The sequence below is a fragment of the Sinocyclocheilus rhinocerous genome, unplaced genomic scaffold (assembly GCF_001515625.1).
Source record: "Sinocyclocheilus rhinocerous isolate Xijiao unplaced genomic scaffold, SAMN03320098_v1.1 scaffold677, whole genome shotgun sequence".
Classification (NCBI taxonomy): Eukaryota; Metazoa; Chordata; class Actinopteri; order Cypriniformes; family Cyprinidae; genus Sinocyclocheilus; species Sinocyclocheilus rhinocerous.
This window is the reverse complement of record NW_015633185.1, coordinates 1,100,504-1,117,631: the sequence shown is the minus strand read 5'-3', so window position 1 is coordinate 1,117,631 and position 17,128 is coordinate 1,100,504. Positions and strand designations below refer to the sequence as shown.

The window sequence follows — 17,128 nt, the reverse complement described above, 5'->3', positions numbered from 1 at the left end:
AACTTTGGAAGTAGGAAGGAGGACACAATAATATCTAGACTCCGTATTGGTCACACAGCTCTTAATCAATCATTATTTATTATTGGTAAACATGAATCAGGTAATTGCAATAATTGTGGTATACCAGAGACTGTGGAACATATCCTATTACATTGTGAAGCATATGAAAGAGAAAGAATGCGATTAATAGAAGAATTAAGTTTGTTGAATATTGAAAGAATAACAATTAAGACAATACTAGAGTATGCTCCAGCACAGTATAAAGTCTATAATGCAATTATTAATTATTTGAAAGCAATAGGTTTAATAAATAGAATTTGAAGATCACATAATGAAGTATATAAAATAATTGTATCCTTGTGTAATACTCCTTTGGTCAAACTAAAGGTTATTTGATTCATTGTTTTATTTTAATTGTTTTATTTTTTATTTTATTTTTTTCTATATGCTGTCACCAATATACGTCATGCTCCACACTCCAGTCCAGTAGGTGGCGGAAATGCACCTTTTAAGTGGGTTTGCCAACCGCCATTAAAAAGAAAAGAAGAAGAAGAATGCAGCGTTAACGTCTGTGTAAACTACTGTACCGCGCGCTGTTTGATTTCGTTCAGGTAGTCCTTGTGTCACACGCTGATGTTCAACGTTGACTACTTAAAGCTCTTTCGTTTCTCGGTTCAGCATACTATCGATGGCAACACATTATATATGACACGTATTATAATTCGCTAATGTCTTTGTCTTATTCGTGTGTTTTGGATTAATGAACTGTATTATTGAAGTCAACATTCATGTTTAGTGTCACCTTATAAACCCTAATCTGCAAATACGTTAAGAGATTCAGAGAGCTCTGAGATGACGCCATGGTTTAAGTAGGCGTGCATATGAAGGGGGCGTGTCTAAGGAGCGCCATTTACAGCTGGCCAGCAATTGGCTTTCGCTTGTCTATTAGAATTCTGTTGCCATAGTGATTTGGTTTAAATGTCTGGCGCGAGAGGTGAGCGGATTCAGGATAGACTCAGAATTGCATAATTCAGTTTCAGTAGACTACTACTTTGCTATATAATGTACAATTTCTCTATTTTTTCTGCAGTCAAACGATAGTGAAATATGGTGAAGCGAATTCGGTCCGAATACATGAAGAAATTTAAAGATCCGAAATGGGACACTTACGCAAAATGTTATGAGGATTTGCTGAAGTACAGATTGTCGAGACGGCTGTTGGAGCAAGCGCACAACCCCTGGTTTTGGGGAGAATGGGGGAGCGAGACGGGCTCCAGTGGTAAATCTACTTCTCTAAATCAGAATAAAGTTGAACCTGAGAGGATCCATGATAAGAAAGCAGAACAATCTGCATGTGTGACACCAGAACCAGCAGCTGAACCAGAACCACAGGCAGAAGTACTGAGCAGAGGCACTACAGACACCAGTAAGTCCCGAGCTACAGGCTGTTATCTACTATTTTTAATCTTTTATATTATTCATATCTTTATAAAATAGTCTGTGTACTAGTGATGTTGTTAACTAAATCTTAAAAAATAGTTTTCGTTAATTGAAATAAATCTGAATAAATGTCAATATTAAATACAAGTATTAGAACAAAATGTCCATTTTAAAAACCTGAAAGAAAATTGCCAAAGGAACTGAAAAAGTTATTGAAACTAAAATGAAAGCTAAATAGAAATATATATATTAAAAAAATTGTCACAAAAGTACATAAAATTAAAGTTTAAACTAAAATAAAACCTGATAATATAAAATGAATAGTTTTTCTAATACTTATATTTATTTGCACTGCCATTTAAAAAAATTATCTTTGTGAATTTCTAACTTTCATTTAATATTAATATTTATGGTAGTAACAATACAGCTAGTATCATAAACACCTAGAATATCATGACATGCAGAGAGAAACATATAATTTTCAGCCCGTTTATATTAGAGAACCTCGCTTTACCTTATTGAAATTGACAATTTAGCATAATTTGCAAAATAATGTTCAAAACACAATGGAAAACTCGTCTTATTCAATGGATTTACAATGGAAAACTAAATAGCAAGGCATAAAGACAAGAAATTGTGGTACTTAATGAAAACTGCTTTATTAAAACACTTTTCAAAATGTAAAATTCCATGCAGATCTCTGTCTATTATCAACAGAGCTAGTTACCAGAGTTGCTGAGCAGAGTCATCAAGAGGGGGAGGAAGAGAGAGCCAGAGAAAGCTCTCCTGCTCTCAATCCAGAAACTGACACGCATATCCTCAACACACCAAAGAGCAAACGCCGCTCCTCACACAAGTATACAAGATCGAAGGTCAAGCCTCATGCAAACAAAGACCCTGAAAAAGAAAATCGTCACCCTTTTGCCCTGTATGGTGCAGGAGAGAGGCAGACAGATATGGCTTCCAAGAAAACCCATAATGTTGGTGCTGCAGCATCAACTGCAGAGGTGAGGATCCTTTCTGGAAGCATACCATATCATAAGAGAGCACTGACCAGTAAGAAATTTACTGGGGAAAAAATAGTAATATAATAAAAACTACTACAGTTTGGTTAACATAAGTAGTTACATGCTTAGTTTTCATCATTGGGACTTTAAAGGGATCATTCACTCAAAAATTTAAAATTCTGTCATTATATTACTATTATTTTAAAGGAATATCTTTGAAAGTCAATGTGGTCCAATCCTGTTTTGTAAGTAAATGATGACAGAATTTAAATTTTTGGGTAAAATATTCCTTTAAGTACTCATTTGCTTATCGTTATTCATGCATACTACATGCAGTGTTTCTTCTGTCTAGATCCATGAGTCAGCGTTGCGAGTAAAAACCAGACGGGAGGTGGAAAAACATTTGAAGAGATTTGGCAAACAAAGAGCCAGATCTGCTGACTTTGAAAATAACAGAAATAAGGTTGTCCCCGATTTCAACCCCTGGATGACGGAGTACATGCACTGCTTTTCAGCTCGTTCTCGGTAGTATTGCTTTCTGAAATCCTTTGAAAATGTCAGTGTCTATCTAACCCTCTCAGGCTAATCGACTTAAAACACTTCACATGATGACTGGCGCATCTGTCCAGCTCACTTCCCGTCTTCCAGAATGGGCCACAATGAATTATAACTCAAGGGTTTTTTAGGGGTTTATTTACACCATGGATATGTTGCATTTACTGGTACATATCAAACATGAAAACACCATCCATTGATGCTACAGGGCAAATTGTTAAACAATCACATGCCTTGTTGCATGATTTTTGTAGGGCTGCGTAGATTTACAGGCCATGAGATTTACCAGTGTCTCTTTGCACTTTTAGCCTATTAATAAGTGTTCAGTAATTGTCAGACAATTATAGACACATAATGTGATGTATTGTAATGTTGTGTATTACCTTCATTGTGTTAATAGGTTTAATGTAAAGAAATCTGTTTTGTACTTTACAGAAATCATTGGCACCAACATGAATCTTTGTAATCTGTTATAGTCTCACATTGGCAATCGATCCGTTATATTAATATCTGCTTTCTTTGATATGAGATGTATTATATTTTACTTGTATATTCACACTGAAGGTGCATTCCATGTGGTATTGCATCAGAACAGTAATATTACATAATGTAAAAAGTCACTGGTATCTGAAGCATGAAACATACACGGCAAAATGACAAATCAAGTTTGAATGAGACCATACACAGCAAAAGCAATTCCAGCTGTACATCAAGCATAACTTTCAGTGTGATGTTATTTGGTTTTTAGTAGCACTCAGGTATTTCTTGTATTTTATGTCATTTATTATTGAGAAATGATGATATTGGGATATTTGTACACCGTTTATATAAGGGTATTGAACTAAATTTGACTATTTTTAGTTCATCTCTGAACAAATGTGTTGTGTGAACAAATGTACAGGTATTTTTTTCCCATATCACATCTTCATAGTGAATTATGTCATGTACTATGTGAAGTGTTGGTTTTAGGGTAAAAACAATGAAGCCATAATGTTTACGAGCTACATTAATATGATTAATATCCATTCCACTGTCTGTTATGGAAGCAGTTGGGAAGGATATTAAAATATAAGCGTTTAGGTTACTGCCTGTGAAACTGAGATGTGTTTAAATGTGATGAGTTTTTTTTAAACACTTTCTTTATAAGGACACAGTATGGTAGTAAATGTGACCGTGGACCACAAAACCAGTCATAAGTTGCACGGGTATGTTTGTAGCAATAGCCAAAAATACATTGTATGGGTCAAAATGATCGATTTTTCTTTTATGCCAAAAATCATTAGGATATTAAGTAAAGATAATTTTCCATGAAGATATTTTGTAAATTTCCTACCATAAATATATTAAAACTTAATTTTTGATTAGTAATATGCATTGCTAAGAACTTTATTTGGACAAATTTAAAGGCGATTTTCTCAATATTTAGATTTTTTGCACCCTCAGATTCCAGATTTTCAAATAGTTGCATCTCGGCCAAATATTGTCCTATCCTAACAACCCCTACATCAATGGAAAGCTTATTTATTCAGATTTCAGATGATGTACAAATCTCAATTTTGAAAAATTTACATTTATGACTGGTTTTGTGGTCCAGGGTCACAAATGTGTCTGTTTTTAGTCTTAACTTTTTTAATAGGTTGCTGTTAATGGTGTTAAAGTAAAAGAAAGTATAACATTTTTTATAAGTGTATTATGGTTGTAAAAGTAGTTCTCATGTTTGTAGGTAAGGAAGTTTGTTCACAGGCTTGCTGCAGTAATATATGAAACTCTTTTCTCACCAATGCACAAGGCAGATTTTTATATTGCCAACTCATTACCGCATGCAGTTCCTGGACATCAGGATTCTGCAAGCTTGCCCAGACCTAATCCATGTGTCAGATCCAAGGAGCACTTAATTTTTTTTTTAATTTCATTAATTTGTTGCATGAAGAAAGCTGTCCAGAAAGTTTTACACAAATTACACTTATTTTACAAACACTGATTTTACATTAATCAGCTAAATTGTACATTTGATTGGGTAAGTTTTAAATCAAATCTTAATTCTTCACATCAGTGCTACAGAATTTATTTATTTAGATTTTTTTGAGGTCGATGTAAAGTGTCGACACAAGATTAATGAAAAACCAAGAACCAACTACCATTCAGTGCAGTGTTAAACATGACTATTGGCAATTGTCCCATTTTACATTTTTACAAACATAAAAGCTTGATAGAAAGACATAATGACAAGCATTATGAAGTCAAGTCCACAATGATTTATCATTAATTTTCAGTGCAAGCTTATTTGAGATATGTTCACTTAAAATGTATAGAGAAGTACAGGGGACAAGTAGATAAAAATAAGAAAATACATTTTCTCAACAAAACAAAACAAAAAAAAGGAGAGAAAAACAACACAATCTATTTTCGAAAACAAAGAAATCGGTTTAAACACAGTGTCATTCCAACAGACACCTTAAAATGGGACTGCAGCACAAGAATGCTTTACAATAAATATAGAGCATGTAACACTGATTTTGAAGCTGTTCATACTGACAATGTATTACAGTGCGATATGAAGGTAAGTGTGCACTGGCCCTTAAATTTAAACAAACATCCTAGCATCCTTTCCTAAAACATACGAACCAAAAAATAAAATACAACAGACATGGAAAAAAAATAAAAAGCAAATAAAAGGGAAACAATGTGTTAGCAAGATAATGCACGATAAACTCCATTGATAAGATTTACAGGTGCGTGCCATAAAGCAGGGATACAGTATGCCTAAGCTATATATATGCTATATATAGTCATTTATGAATATGTCGTAGCACTGCAACCATGAAACGTGCTCCACGGTGATAATAGAAACTCTTCTCTACACAACATCTACATATGGAAGAGGGAAAGACAGGGCAGGGGCTCAGTGCAGTATTCTCAGGGACAAGGGCCGGGTCTTTTAGCTACCCTCAGGGTTTTGGGTACCACAGATGTCTTGGCTTGGGCCCGAGGGGGACAGTAAACATTTTCCAGAGCCTTCTGGAGCACAGGGGGTCCCCCAGCATGTCAGAACAGGAGTAAAAGTAAGGTGAGGGAAACAGTCACTCCACCATGATGAGCCGTACGTCAAACTCCCCACTAATGTCCTCCTCCTCGTGTTCACAAAACCTGCCTTGGCCAAAGGACACAGAAAAAGTGCAGGTGATCATATAGACAGAGCCCTTTCTTCTTGTCTACAAACTGAAGGAGCTGCTTCCTAATCAGCTTGGATCTTCCTCTGGACACCTTGAATCTCTATTTCTAGCTCGCATTCCAAATAAGGCCCCTCAGAAACCCTGGAAAGCATTTGGGAGGATCTGGAGTTAAATATATCCATTCCCCTGACACTGTTTCTCATGTGGCATTTGACTGATAAGAGGGTGAAGGGGTTTGAAGGACTTGTTTGTCCTCAAGAGGGCCTGGAGAAGGTGAAACATTTGGCCATTTGTATGTGTGTGTGCTGGTGCTGCATCATCGTCACTCATTTGTAAGGCATGCAGAGGCAAACTTGAGCAGTGTTTGGTGGGTGTCAGTAACAAAAATAGCACCTCTTCTTGAAGAGAGCTCCTCCCTGCTAGGGCATGCCAAATACAGTAGAGATGCTGTGGGGCACCTATCAACATCCTTTTACAGACAGCGGTGAAAGGAAAGGCGCTGATTTTCAGACACAATGTATGGAAACACTTTGACTAAAGCTAAGATTATGTTTTTTTTGGTATCACTTTACAATACAGTTCAGTTCATTACCATTAGATAATACATTAGGAAACAACACTTTTTAAAGCATTTAATAATCTAGGTTCATTTACAAATATATAATTTTTTATACAACCATAAATGTAAAAACTGAATTAGTATACATACTATTCAAAAGTTTGGGGTTGGTAAGATTTTTGAATGTTTTTTGGAAGAAGTCTCTTATCCTCACCAATGCTGCATTTATTAATATTTTTTATTTTATTAAAAAAAAAAAAAAAAACTGTAATATTATTTCAATTCAAAATAACTGTTTTCTTTTTTAATATATTTTTAAAGAAATTTTATTCCTGTGATGTCAAAGCTGAAATGTCAACATCATTACTCCAGTTTTCCGTCTCACATGATCCTTCAGAAATCAATCTTGAGATTTTCAGCTCAAGAAACATTTCTGATTATTATCAGTGATGAAAAAGTGTTTTTACTTTTGAATGGCAATTTACGTAGAAATCAACATGAATCAAGATTAGTAAATGCTGTAAAAGTATTGCATTTGCTAAAATAAAGAACCTCACTATAAAGTGTTACCAGAATTTTTTACCATAAAAAGGGAAACGAACAACATCCTTTTTCAGAGGAAAAGGGTAATGAGAAAATCCAAACTAGTCGTGAGCAGAAATTAATGCAAAATAATTAAGTTATTGGAGAAATTGGGCCTCATTCAAAAAACACAACCAGTAAAGGTCTTAATTAATAAAAAATTCATTTCTGTAATATCTCATTCAATTCAATGCAACAATCTATATAAAAATGGTTTTAAAAACGATTACCACATAAATGTTACGTTCATATTTTCAGACCCATTGTTTTGTATTATTTTTTTATTTCACCTTAGATTCTTATATTGTTAACATTTAAGTGAAAAATGCAATCATTTAAGAAATGAAAATAGTGAGGAAAAAGTGAGAGAAAAATGAAAGTTCAAGCTAAAGACTGAAAATTTCAAATATGATTCAATTATTGAAAAAACAACAAGGACACTGAACAGAAAATAACCGTTACCACACCGAACAAGACACTTAAATCTAACATGCAGGGAATGATGTTCTGAGACATGTGAACAACTGTATCTGATTAAATCTGATTGCAGCACAGCTATTTTTAGTGGATGTTGCCGCTGTGAGTGGTACAGAGTGCCAGTGGAGGAAGAACAGTACTATTACCACCCTCATACATTCAAACTGTCACACTCATATCAGACCTTTTTCCTTTTAAGATATAAGATATCAAGGTTATAATATTAGCAACAAGTAGAAAATTAGTATCAAAGAATAAACATAACAAATGATTGCACTTCACAATGTTAAAAAAGTACTGAAACCCCATAGGACAGCTTCTAATATTTAAACCTCGGATCTGAAAAGTAAGTAGAGAGAGGAAGTAAACCCTCTGGACCTTCACCTGGTTGGTCAGCTGACTGGGATCTGTGTTAACAGCCACACTCCTGCACGCTCCCTGCTTGAGCCCATCTGGGAGAACGCAGCTGCCGCAACGCTGCATCTCCGTACTGGATTCCTGAACCCATCCGCTCCGGGTCCAGCTCGCCTACACAACCAAATGACAAGCACAGCAGCTCGATTCAAATGTTTTTGTAAGCTTATAAGCAACAGTAAAAGGCACTGGTATTTTTGTACCTGACTCTATTTTGTTAAGGATTTTCCGAGCACACTGGACAAAAGCTTCCTCCACGTTCTCCCCTGTTAGAGCACTGGTCTCCAAAAACATGAGCTCTGAAAGCAAAGATATAAACAATTACATCTGTTTTGTTAAATTAATCATATTCACTGAATGCAGTCTCAAAAAAAAAAAAAAAGTTCAAGAATGTGATTATATTGCAAAACATTCTATAATAGCGTTTATTTAGTATTATTTATATATTATTCTAGTATTTATTCATATTTTGAAGTGGATTTTATTTTTGTATTTTCATTTTGAGTAATTTTGTTATGTTCTTTTATAATTTTTATTAGTTTTTTATTTCTATTTTGCTTTCATTTATTTAGATTTGGCTGGAAAGGTTTTCTTTATTTTCATTTAGTTGCCATGGCAACATTTCCAAATGTCCGTTTTCCATTTAGTATTTCTATTTTATTTCAGCTTTATTTAAATGAATGCAAACAATTGTAATAATTTTAGTTAACAATAACACCACAGATCTACAAACACTCAGTATATCTACAATGGTAATGCACTAATAACCAATCACTGTTTTGCCTCTGAAAAAAGCCCTAGTGATCTCAATGCAGACAGTTGTGAGTCTATACTGGTTCACTAGTGAGCTCTTCATGTTTATGTTAGTAATACTATCCTGTAGTGACCTCTAGTGGTAAAGTCACAATATGAAAGCAGATACATTGTCAAATACCTCATTTTGAGCTATAAACATGCTTTAAAGGATATTATGGATAGAGGACTTGTATATTAGCCAAAAGCAATGGTTTTAAGTTAAAAACATCTTAATGATGGATTTCTTTATTACAAACACACAGATTTTCCCTTCACCAGATGTTAATTGATGGACTGGAGTCGTGTGGATTATTGTGATGCTTTTATCAGCTGTTTGAACTCTCATTCTGATGGCACCCATTCAAATAATTAGGTGCCACTACAATTCACTACAGTTGTTACCAGCCGGGAACTGCTTGTCTGACATACGCACCATTCTCTTGAGCGAAGCGCGAGGCCTCCAGAAAGGTGACTTCACGGTCAGCATCCAGATCTTTCTTATTTCCACACAGTATGATCACTATGTTCTGGCTGGCCAGCATCCTGGCATCTGTCAGCCAGTTGGTCAGAGCGTTGTATGTTTCTCGACTAACACCCAGAGACAGAAAGCGTGAAAAATCTATGCACTTCAGGATCTATAAACACATACCATAGTATAGCTCTAGGTAAATGTCCAGAAATATATGAATATCTGAGAAAAAAAAGAGCAATACACAATATTATGCAGATGCACTGGATAAACAAGTGTGACTTTACCTAGTGATGTCATACACGAGAAGAGCCCCTGCTGCCCCTCTGTAGTAGCTGCGTGTTACAGACCTGAGGAGAACAAACGTTAAGCCTCTGTAACATCAGCAAAAGTTTGTGATAACGGACGGTCAAATCTAGTGATAAACCAATATATCAGCCAAACAATTAAGTGGCTGATATTTGGTCATTTTAGAGATTAATGGAATTTGCCATTAGTTTCAGAAATAGATAATACTTCTCTTTTTCCCCAAATACACTACCATTCAAAAGCTGGGATTATTTTTAATCCTTTTATTCAACAAAGACGCAATCAACAATCAACAATCAATAATAAGCACCAAATCGGCATATTTGAATGGTTTCTGGAGGATCATTTGAGACTGAAGGCTGGAGTAATGGCTGCTGAAAATTCAATATTGTCATAACAGGAATAAATTATATATTAAACTGGAAAACAGTTATTGTAAATTGTAAAAATATTTCACAATATTGCTGTTTTTTACTGTATTTTTAATCAAATAAATGCAGCTTTGATGAGCATAAGAGGCATCCTTTAAAAATATTAAAACATCTTACTGACACCAAACTTTGGACTTTAATTAACTTTGAGTTAATTTTGAGTACATATGCGAAATAAATGCTTGCTTAAAGGCTGAACTGTCATTCACAAACACATTTAACTTCAAACAAAATAATCAATGAGGGAAAAAAATGTAGGGTGAGATTTATTTTTCATCTGGAATTCATTAAATTGTGAAAAGTACTAGAATGAAAAAAGCGAATGCATGTGCTAAAGTAAGTGCTAAAACATTCACGTCCAAATGATGTTACTGACATTAAATAGTACTCTGGATTGTATATTGGTATTATATCAGCAATCAGCCACCCTGCCGTCTAGATAACGTCACTAGGCGCTGCAAAATCAATCTCAATTGACCGCTAGTCAAATCACATCTGCTCACAATAGCAGGACTGTATGGCTCAGATCTCCTCCAACATTAGCCAGACTGACACATTTCTGTTCAACCTTTTTACTGAATGACTACAACATATTATCTGCTATGAGGTATTAAGATTCATAATTCTGAAATAAACATGTAAGACAATATTTTAATGCATTAATGTATAAAATGAGCTGCAGCAGCAAAAGGAAAAAAGGAAAAGGAAAAACAGCTCTTCTCAGTGCTGTTTGAAGAAGACAATAACTGCATATTTTGCTTTAAGCTATCTTGTGCTTTTTTTATATATATAATTATGTAGCTGTAACAAAAAACTGTTTTTACTTTAACAGTGAAAGAAAAATAGCTTTAGCACAGGGGCATTGTGCAATGTTGTTATTGTTAACTAAAGCTATTAATAAAAAAAACTACATACATTTACATATATATATATATATATATATATATATACACACATATATTACAATTATATACATATTAGAATTATATAACATTTAAAATTTTGTTTTACAAATTAACTAAATTCAAGATAAAGTACTAAAATTTCTAAAACTGAAATAAAAACAAAGCTAAATAAAAATATGAAATAAAAATGATAAAACAAATTTACTAAAACTTAAAACTTAAATTAAAATAATATATTTTGTATATACTTTTTTATATAATAATTTGTCATTTTTAAGGGGACACCAGTGGCACATTTGGATTAATTGTTCCTCTGTGCAAGTAAAAAAAAAACACATAGTTAATAATATACTTTTGACTTTTTAATAAGTCTCAAAGCTAAGTATAAATAAATACACACACACAAAAACTAAATAAACAAAAGGCGATTTGTGTGACATCAGCGTATTTTCATTTTAAACGTGCTGAGGCTATTTCGGCTCTAAGGAAGCTGCTGGTAAATGTTCAGTGGAAGTGGAAATCAAGTGCATGTTGATAGCGCTGACAAATGAATCTGCGCAAGGTACTATAAACTCCTACATGCAATTTGGACTCGTCATCTTGTGAATCACTCCCTCACCAAATGCTCCACCATCTGACTGCCTGAGAATAAATCTGGAAATTATCATCATAAGCCAAATCTTACAGTGGTCCTTACAAACATGGCCAATCCAATAGAGAAACAGTTCTAGAAATACGACACCGCCGTATGAACACACCTGAAACGCTCCTGTCCTGCTGTATCCCAGATCTGGAGCTTGACAAACTTAGAGGCATACTGACACATTTCATTGAAGAAATTAGATGTGTTAATGTGCATACAGTTACTTCTTTGCAGGTGTTGATGCTATGTAGATGGATCTAACTGCCTACATATTCAACAAATTATGTGGCACTTTATGTTGCAGTATATCAAGAGTTTTCAGTTACTCTACAGGTCGTTTAAATCTGAGCCCTTATATATAGAATCAATCCACTCTTTATGACACTAATAGCATAAACAGCACAGACACAACCAGATTCCTGATTTTTTTTATCAGAGCCTTGCAGAACAACATATGGCTTGTTAGTTTAAGGTGACTGGGAAAATACACCATGCGTTGTGCGGTGCATTAACAGTGAGGGTTTTCACTGGGTGCCTACATCTGCGATCAGTGCGTCGGTGTTTCTGTCTTTTCAAACGCAGCATGCTCTTAAGCGGCTGTTTATCCTGTAGCACAGTATCCTCTGTGCAGACAAATGCTAAAGATTTAACTCTGGGATTAAGTAGCACACTCTAAATCACAACCACACTGAATACCACTGCTGTGTTCTGTCCAGAAAAGGAGAAAGCTGCTTGACAGATTAACGTGGTGAAAAGGAAGAAAAGTTTCTCTAGACACTGAGCTTATATGAGCCCCGTGTTGGATATGTAAAGTCACTGGACTTTTTTCTTTGAAAGTTTGCATAGTAGTGTTTCATTTCATGAATGATTCTTTGTTTTAAACAAATCATTCTTGTTCACTAACTTACACAAACTGACTCGTTCACTCGTTCAAAAGCTTCTTCCAAAATCAATCACTCATCCACTCATTCACTTTATTTTGTACACAGTAAATGACACATATAGTGCACTATGGCACGATTTCACAGCTTCTGCCTTTAGAAGTGCGTGACTAATTTCCAGACTGACTATAGAAAGCTAAGAGCATATTGCATTATATAGCATATAGAAAGGAGAATTTGATTAATTAGACCTAATGAACAAACATAAAACTTAAAACTTAAATTAAAATAATATATTTTGTATATACTTTTTTATATAATAATTTGTCATTTTTAAGGGGACACCAGTGGCACATTTGGATTAATTGTTCCTCTGTGCAAGTAAAAAAAAAACACATAGTTAATAATATACTTTTGACTTTTTAATAAGTCTCAAAGCTAAGTATAAATAAATACACACACACAAAAACTAAATAAACAAAAGGCGATTTGTGTGACATCAGCGTATTTTCATTTTAAACGTGCTGAGGCTATTTCGGCTCTAAGGAAGCTGCTGGTAAATGTTCAGTGGAAGTGGAAATCAAGTGCATGTTGATAGCGCTGACAAATGAATCTGCGCAAGGTACTATAAACTCCTACATGCAATTTGGACTCGTCATCTTGTGAATCACTCCCTCACCAAATGCTCCACCATCTGACTGCCTGAGAATAAATCTGGAAATTATCATCATAAGCCAAATCTTACAGTGGTCCTTACAAACATGGCCAATCCAATAGAGAAACAGTTCTAGAAATACGACACCGCCGTATGAACACACCTGAAACGCTCCTGTCCTGCTGTATCCCAGATCTGGAGCTTGACAAACTTATTGACCACACTGATTACCTTCGAGCCAAATTCAACCCCAATAGTGTGATTTGAGTCATCTTTGACTGGAGGAATAAGGAAAAGACATCAGCAACAGAACAGTGACATTTGTGATATTTCATAGACTTGTTTCTCAATGTTGAATGGCAAGACAACAGAAACTGACATACATCTTTTTTCTATAAAATGATGAAGCAGACAAGATTTTCCAGTTCCTGCATTTCCTATCACAAGGAACTTAAACAGGAAATCTAGAGGGGAGGAAAACAAAAACAATAAAGATGTTTTGTCAAGAACTGCATAGAATTCTCATAATAAATAAAAGAGTATAGGAATGCTACTATATCAAACATTAACCAGACTATAGGCTATTAATACTCAGTCATAATCTGTACACTAAAGAGATATGTCATAACATCCAGGTTATATCCAAATAAATAACGGCTTTCTATAGTCATTGTTATTGTCAGTACTGTATTAATTGACTAATCAAAGATTAATAAACACTTATATGAATGGTGTCGACAGATGAAACATATGGCAGACAGATAGCTGCTGCCTAGCTGGCACTGAACAGAGCTTGTAAGCAAATACTGTGATGAATGAGCTCGGGACACCTGCTAAAATTCATTATATGCTGTCGATAAGAAGTGTGGCAGGAGAAAAGGAAAGGGAAAAAAGTTTGGACAAAATAGTTGAAGGAATGATTCAATGACTCACTTATAACAAAGAATTCACCTATGGCCACCTATTGCCCACATACCCTGCAGAAAGGATCTTTTTAGTTAACTAATTCAAAAGATTTGATTTGAGATGAATCAAAATACTGATTTGATTTGGAAAAGTTCAGTTAATTCAGAGATTTCAGTTTTGTTTGTCTGGTATTCATTGTATCTTTCTATTACTTTAAATTAAGGAAATATCACTTTGGGGCTTGCATTTATTTTGTTAAATTTACAATGTAATGGAAGTAGCAACATGCAGATAATTTCTTACATTTGATTAAAATGGATAGAGATGGAGGCAGATGTGAATTGATTGGAGAAGTCTGGCATACGTCATCAGAGAGAAGACCGAGTTATGATATTTAGATAAAAATATAAAAAAAGGAATGTCTACAACATATTATCTGTTTATCTGAAATAAACATGCAAGACAATGTTTTAATGCACATTATTGTATAATAAAATGAGCTGCAGCAGCAAACAGAACAGTGCCAAAAGCTCTTCTCAGTGCTGTTTGAAGAAGAGACTAATTGTGTAATATTTAGCATCAAGCTGTCTTGTGATTTTTTTTTTTAATAATTATGTAACTGTAACGAAAAACAAACTGTTTTCACTTTACCAATGAAATAAATAGCTTTCTCTCAGGGGCATTGTACACAGTGTTTTCATTGTTAACTAAAGCTATTAATAGCTTATATAAATTTAAAATTTAATATGTACAAAACTAAAAATGTTGCCTTGCAAACTAACTCAATTCAAGTAAGATAAAGTATTACAATTTCTAAAACTAAAATTTAAATAAAAATAAATAAAAATATAAAATGAAACTGATAAAAAACTAATAGAAATTTAAATAGCACACAACAAATTTACTAAATCTTAAACTGAATAAAAACTGAAAATATATTTTTAAAAATAAAGGTTTTTTTGTTTATTTTAATATTTTTTTATATAATAATTTCTAATTTTTTAAAGGAGCACCAGTGGCACATTTGGCTTAATTGGTGCCCTGTGCAAGTAAAGACAAGATTAAAGAAAAGAAAAAAATCATAGTTTTTTATATTTTTAATAAGTCTCAAAACTATGTATAAACACACAAAAAACCCTACATAAACAAAAGGTGGTTTGTGTGACATCAGCATATTTTCATTTTAAATGCACTGAGGCTATCTTGGCTCTAAGGAAGCTGCGGGCAAATGTTCAGTGCAAATTAAGTGCATGTTGATAGCGCTGACAAATGAATCTGTGCAAGGTACTATAAACTCCTACATGCAATCTGGACTTGAATCACTCCCTCCCCAAATGCTCCACCATCTGACTGCCTGAGAACAAATCTGGAAAATATCATCATAAGCCAGATCTCACAGTGGTCCTTACAGACAAGGCCAATCTAAGAGGGAAACAGTTTTAGAAATATGACACAGCCGTATGAACACACCTGAAACGCTCCTGTCCTGCTGTATCCCAGATCTGGAGCTTGACAAACTTATTGACCACACTGATTATCTTCGAGCCAAATTCAACCCCGATAGTGTGATTCGAGTCATCTTTGACTAGAAGAACAAGGAAAAGACATCAGCAACAGAACAATGACTGTCAGTTCATAGATTTGGTTCTGAATGTTTAATGATAAGATAACAGAAACTGACATACATCTTTTTTCTATAAACTGATGAAGCAGACAAGATTTTCCAGTTCCTGCATTTCCGATTACAAGAAACTTAAACAGGAAATCTAAATGGGAGGAAAACAAAAACAACAAAGATGTTTTGTCAAAAACTGCATAGAATTCTCATAATAATAGGATAGTATAGGAATGTTACTATATCAAAATATTAATCAAGACTATAGGCTATTGACACTGGTCATAATCTAATGTAGACATTAAAGTGGTTTGTCATCAAGTTATATCCAAACAAATAACGGTCTTTCTATAGTCATTGTTACTATAAGTACTGTTTTAATTGACTAATCAAAGATTAATGAACACTTCTATGAATGGCGTCGACAGATGAAACATATGGCAGACAGATAGCTGCTGCCTAGCTGGCACTGAACAGAGCTTGTAAGCAAATACTGTGATGAATGAGCTCGGGACACCTGCTAAAATTCATTATATGCTGTCGATAAGAAGTGTGGCAGGAGAAAAGGAAAATTAGTCACACTACCGTATGTCTCTGACATGACTGGCGCTGTGTTTCTAGTCTGTTTATACTATGTTTCCTTCTTTCAAGGCAATCAACAAGGATATCAAATAAAGGGAAATCCCTTCGAGGGTTTCGCGCATCCTTGTCGGAAGATTGTGTAGCAGCTACTTCCTGTTGAGATTTTCAAAATAAAAGTCAAGGAATCTTTGCAAAATGACACAAAATGCACGATTTTTCTAAAAGTAATGAAAAAAAATATTTCATTTTATTCTTGGTCATGAGTGTTTTTCTTTTCTTTTTTTGGGTGTATTTGACAGAAATGCATGTAAATCTAAATGTTTAAGATGTTTGATTTGAGATGAATCAAAATACTGATTTGATTTGGAAAAGTTCAGTTAATTCAGAGATTTCAGTTTTGTTTGTCTGGTATTCATTGTATCTTTCTATTACTTTAAATTAAGGAAATATCACTTTGGGGCTTGCATTTATTTTGTTAAATTTACAATGTAATGGAAGTAGCAACATGCAGATAATTTCTTACATTTGATTAAAATGGATAGAGATGGAGGCAGATGTGAATTGATTGGAGAAGTCTGGCATACGTCATCAGAGAGAAGACCGAGTTATGATATTTAGATAAAAATATTAAAAAAAGGAGGTTAAAAAAATATATAAAATGAAATACGCAAGGGATTGCTTTGCAGGGTAAAAAAACAAAAGCACAGAAGTATCTCACTTGAAAAATAAG

At 34.2% G+C, this 17,128-nt stretch overlaps 2 protein-coding genes across 6 annotated transcripts in view; one reads left to right on the top strand and one right to left on the bottom strand.

Moving 5' to 3' along the window:
• LOC107743530 (centriole, cilia and spindle-associated protein-like) overlaps positions 1–4,186 on the top strand; it is a 7,011-nt gene extending 2,825 nt beyond the window's left edge. The window contains exons 2-4 of one of the 3 annotated variants that reach the window (XM_016556794.1): positions 1,091–1,426; positions 2,158–2,447; positions 2,800–4,186. In XM_016556794.1, the coding sequence (XP_016412280.1) occupies positions 1,108–1,426; positions 2,158–2,447; positions 2,800–2,976 (786 nt within the window). In that variant the 5' untranslated portion in view covers positions 1,091–1,107 and the 3' untranslated portion in view covers positions 2,977–4,186. Of the gene's footprint in view, positions 1–1,020; positions 1,427–2,157; positions 2,448–2,783 lie in introns of those variants that run through there. The other 2 variants (XM_016556796.1, XM_016556795.1) reach the window with 2 other exon arrangements.
• An 893-nt stretch (positions 4,187–5,079) lies between these two features.
• Positions 5,080–16,530, bottom strand: LOC107743531 (ras-related protein Rab-4A-like). 3 transcript variants are annotated; one of them, XM_016556798.1, is made up of 8 exons: positions 16,402–16,530; positions 15,887–15,967; positions 15,672–15,786; positions 9,759–9,821; positions 9,436–9,590; positions 8,411–8,506; positions 8,178–8,321; positions 5,080–6,153 (listed from the first exon to the last, which is right to left on the bottom strand). In XM_016556798.1, exons 1-7 carry the CDS (start codon positions 16,415–16,417, stop codon positions 8,206–8,208), a joined length of 642 nt encoding a protein of 213 aa, XP_016412284.1. In that variant the 5' UTR covers positions 16,418–16,530; the 3' UTR covers positions 5,080–6,153; positions 8,178–8,205. The 3 variants fall into 3 exon arrangements, with proteins under 3 accessions (XP_016412284.1, XP_016412283.1, XP_016412285.1); XM_016556797.1 differs by having other exon boundaries at positions 5,080–6,149; XM_016556799.1 differs by lacking the exons at positions 15,672–15,786; positions 15,887–15,967 and adding exons at positions 13,459–13,573; positions 13,679–13,759 and having other exon boundaries at positions 5,080–6,149.
• Between the last annotated feature and the right edge of the window lie 598 nt (positions 16,531–17,128).

Excerpts from the sequence above, each read along its gene's own strand:
- LOC107743531 (XM_016556798.1), bottom strand. Across the intron at positions 8,507-9,435 it reads GCGCTTCGCTCAAGAGAATG|AGCTCATGTTTTTGGAGACC; the intron begins GTGCGTATGTCA and ends CTTTGCTTTCAG. Across the intron at positions 8,322-8,410 it reads CCTTAACAAAATAGAGTCAG|GCGAGCTGGACCCGGAGCGG; the intron begins GTACAAAAATAC and ends TTGGTTGTGTAG.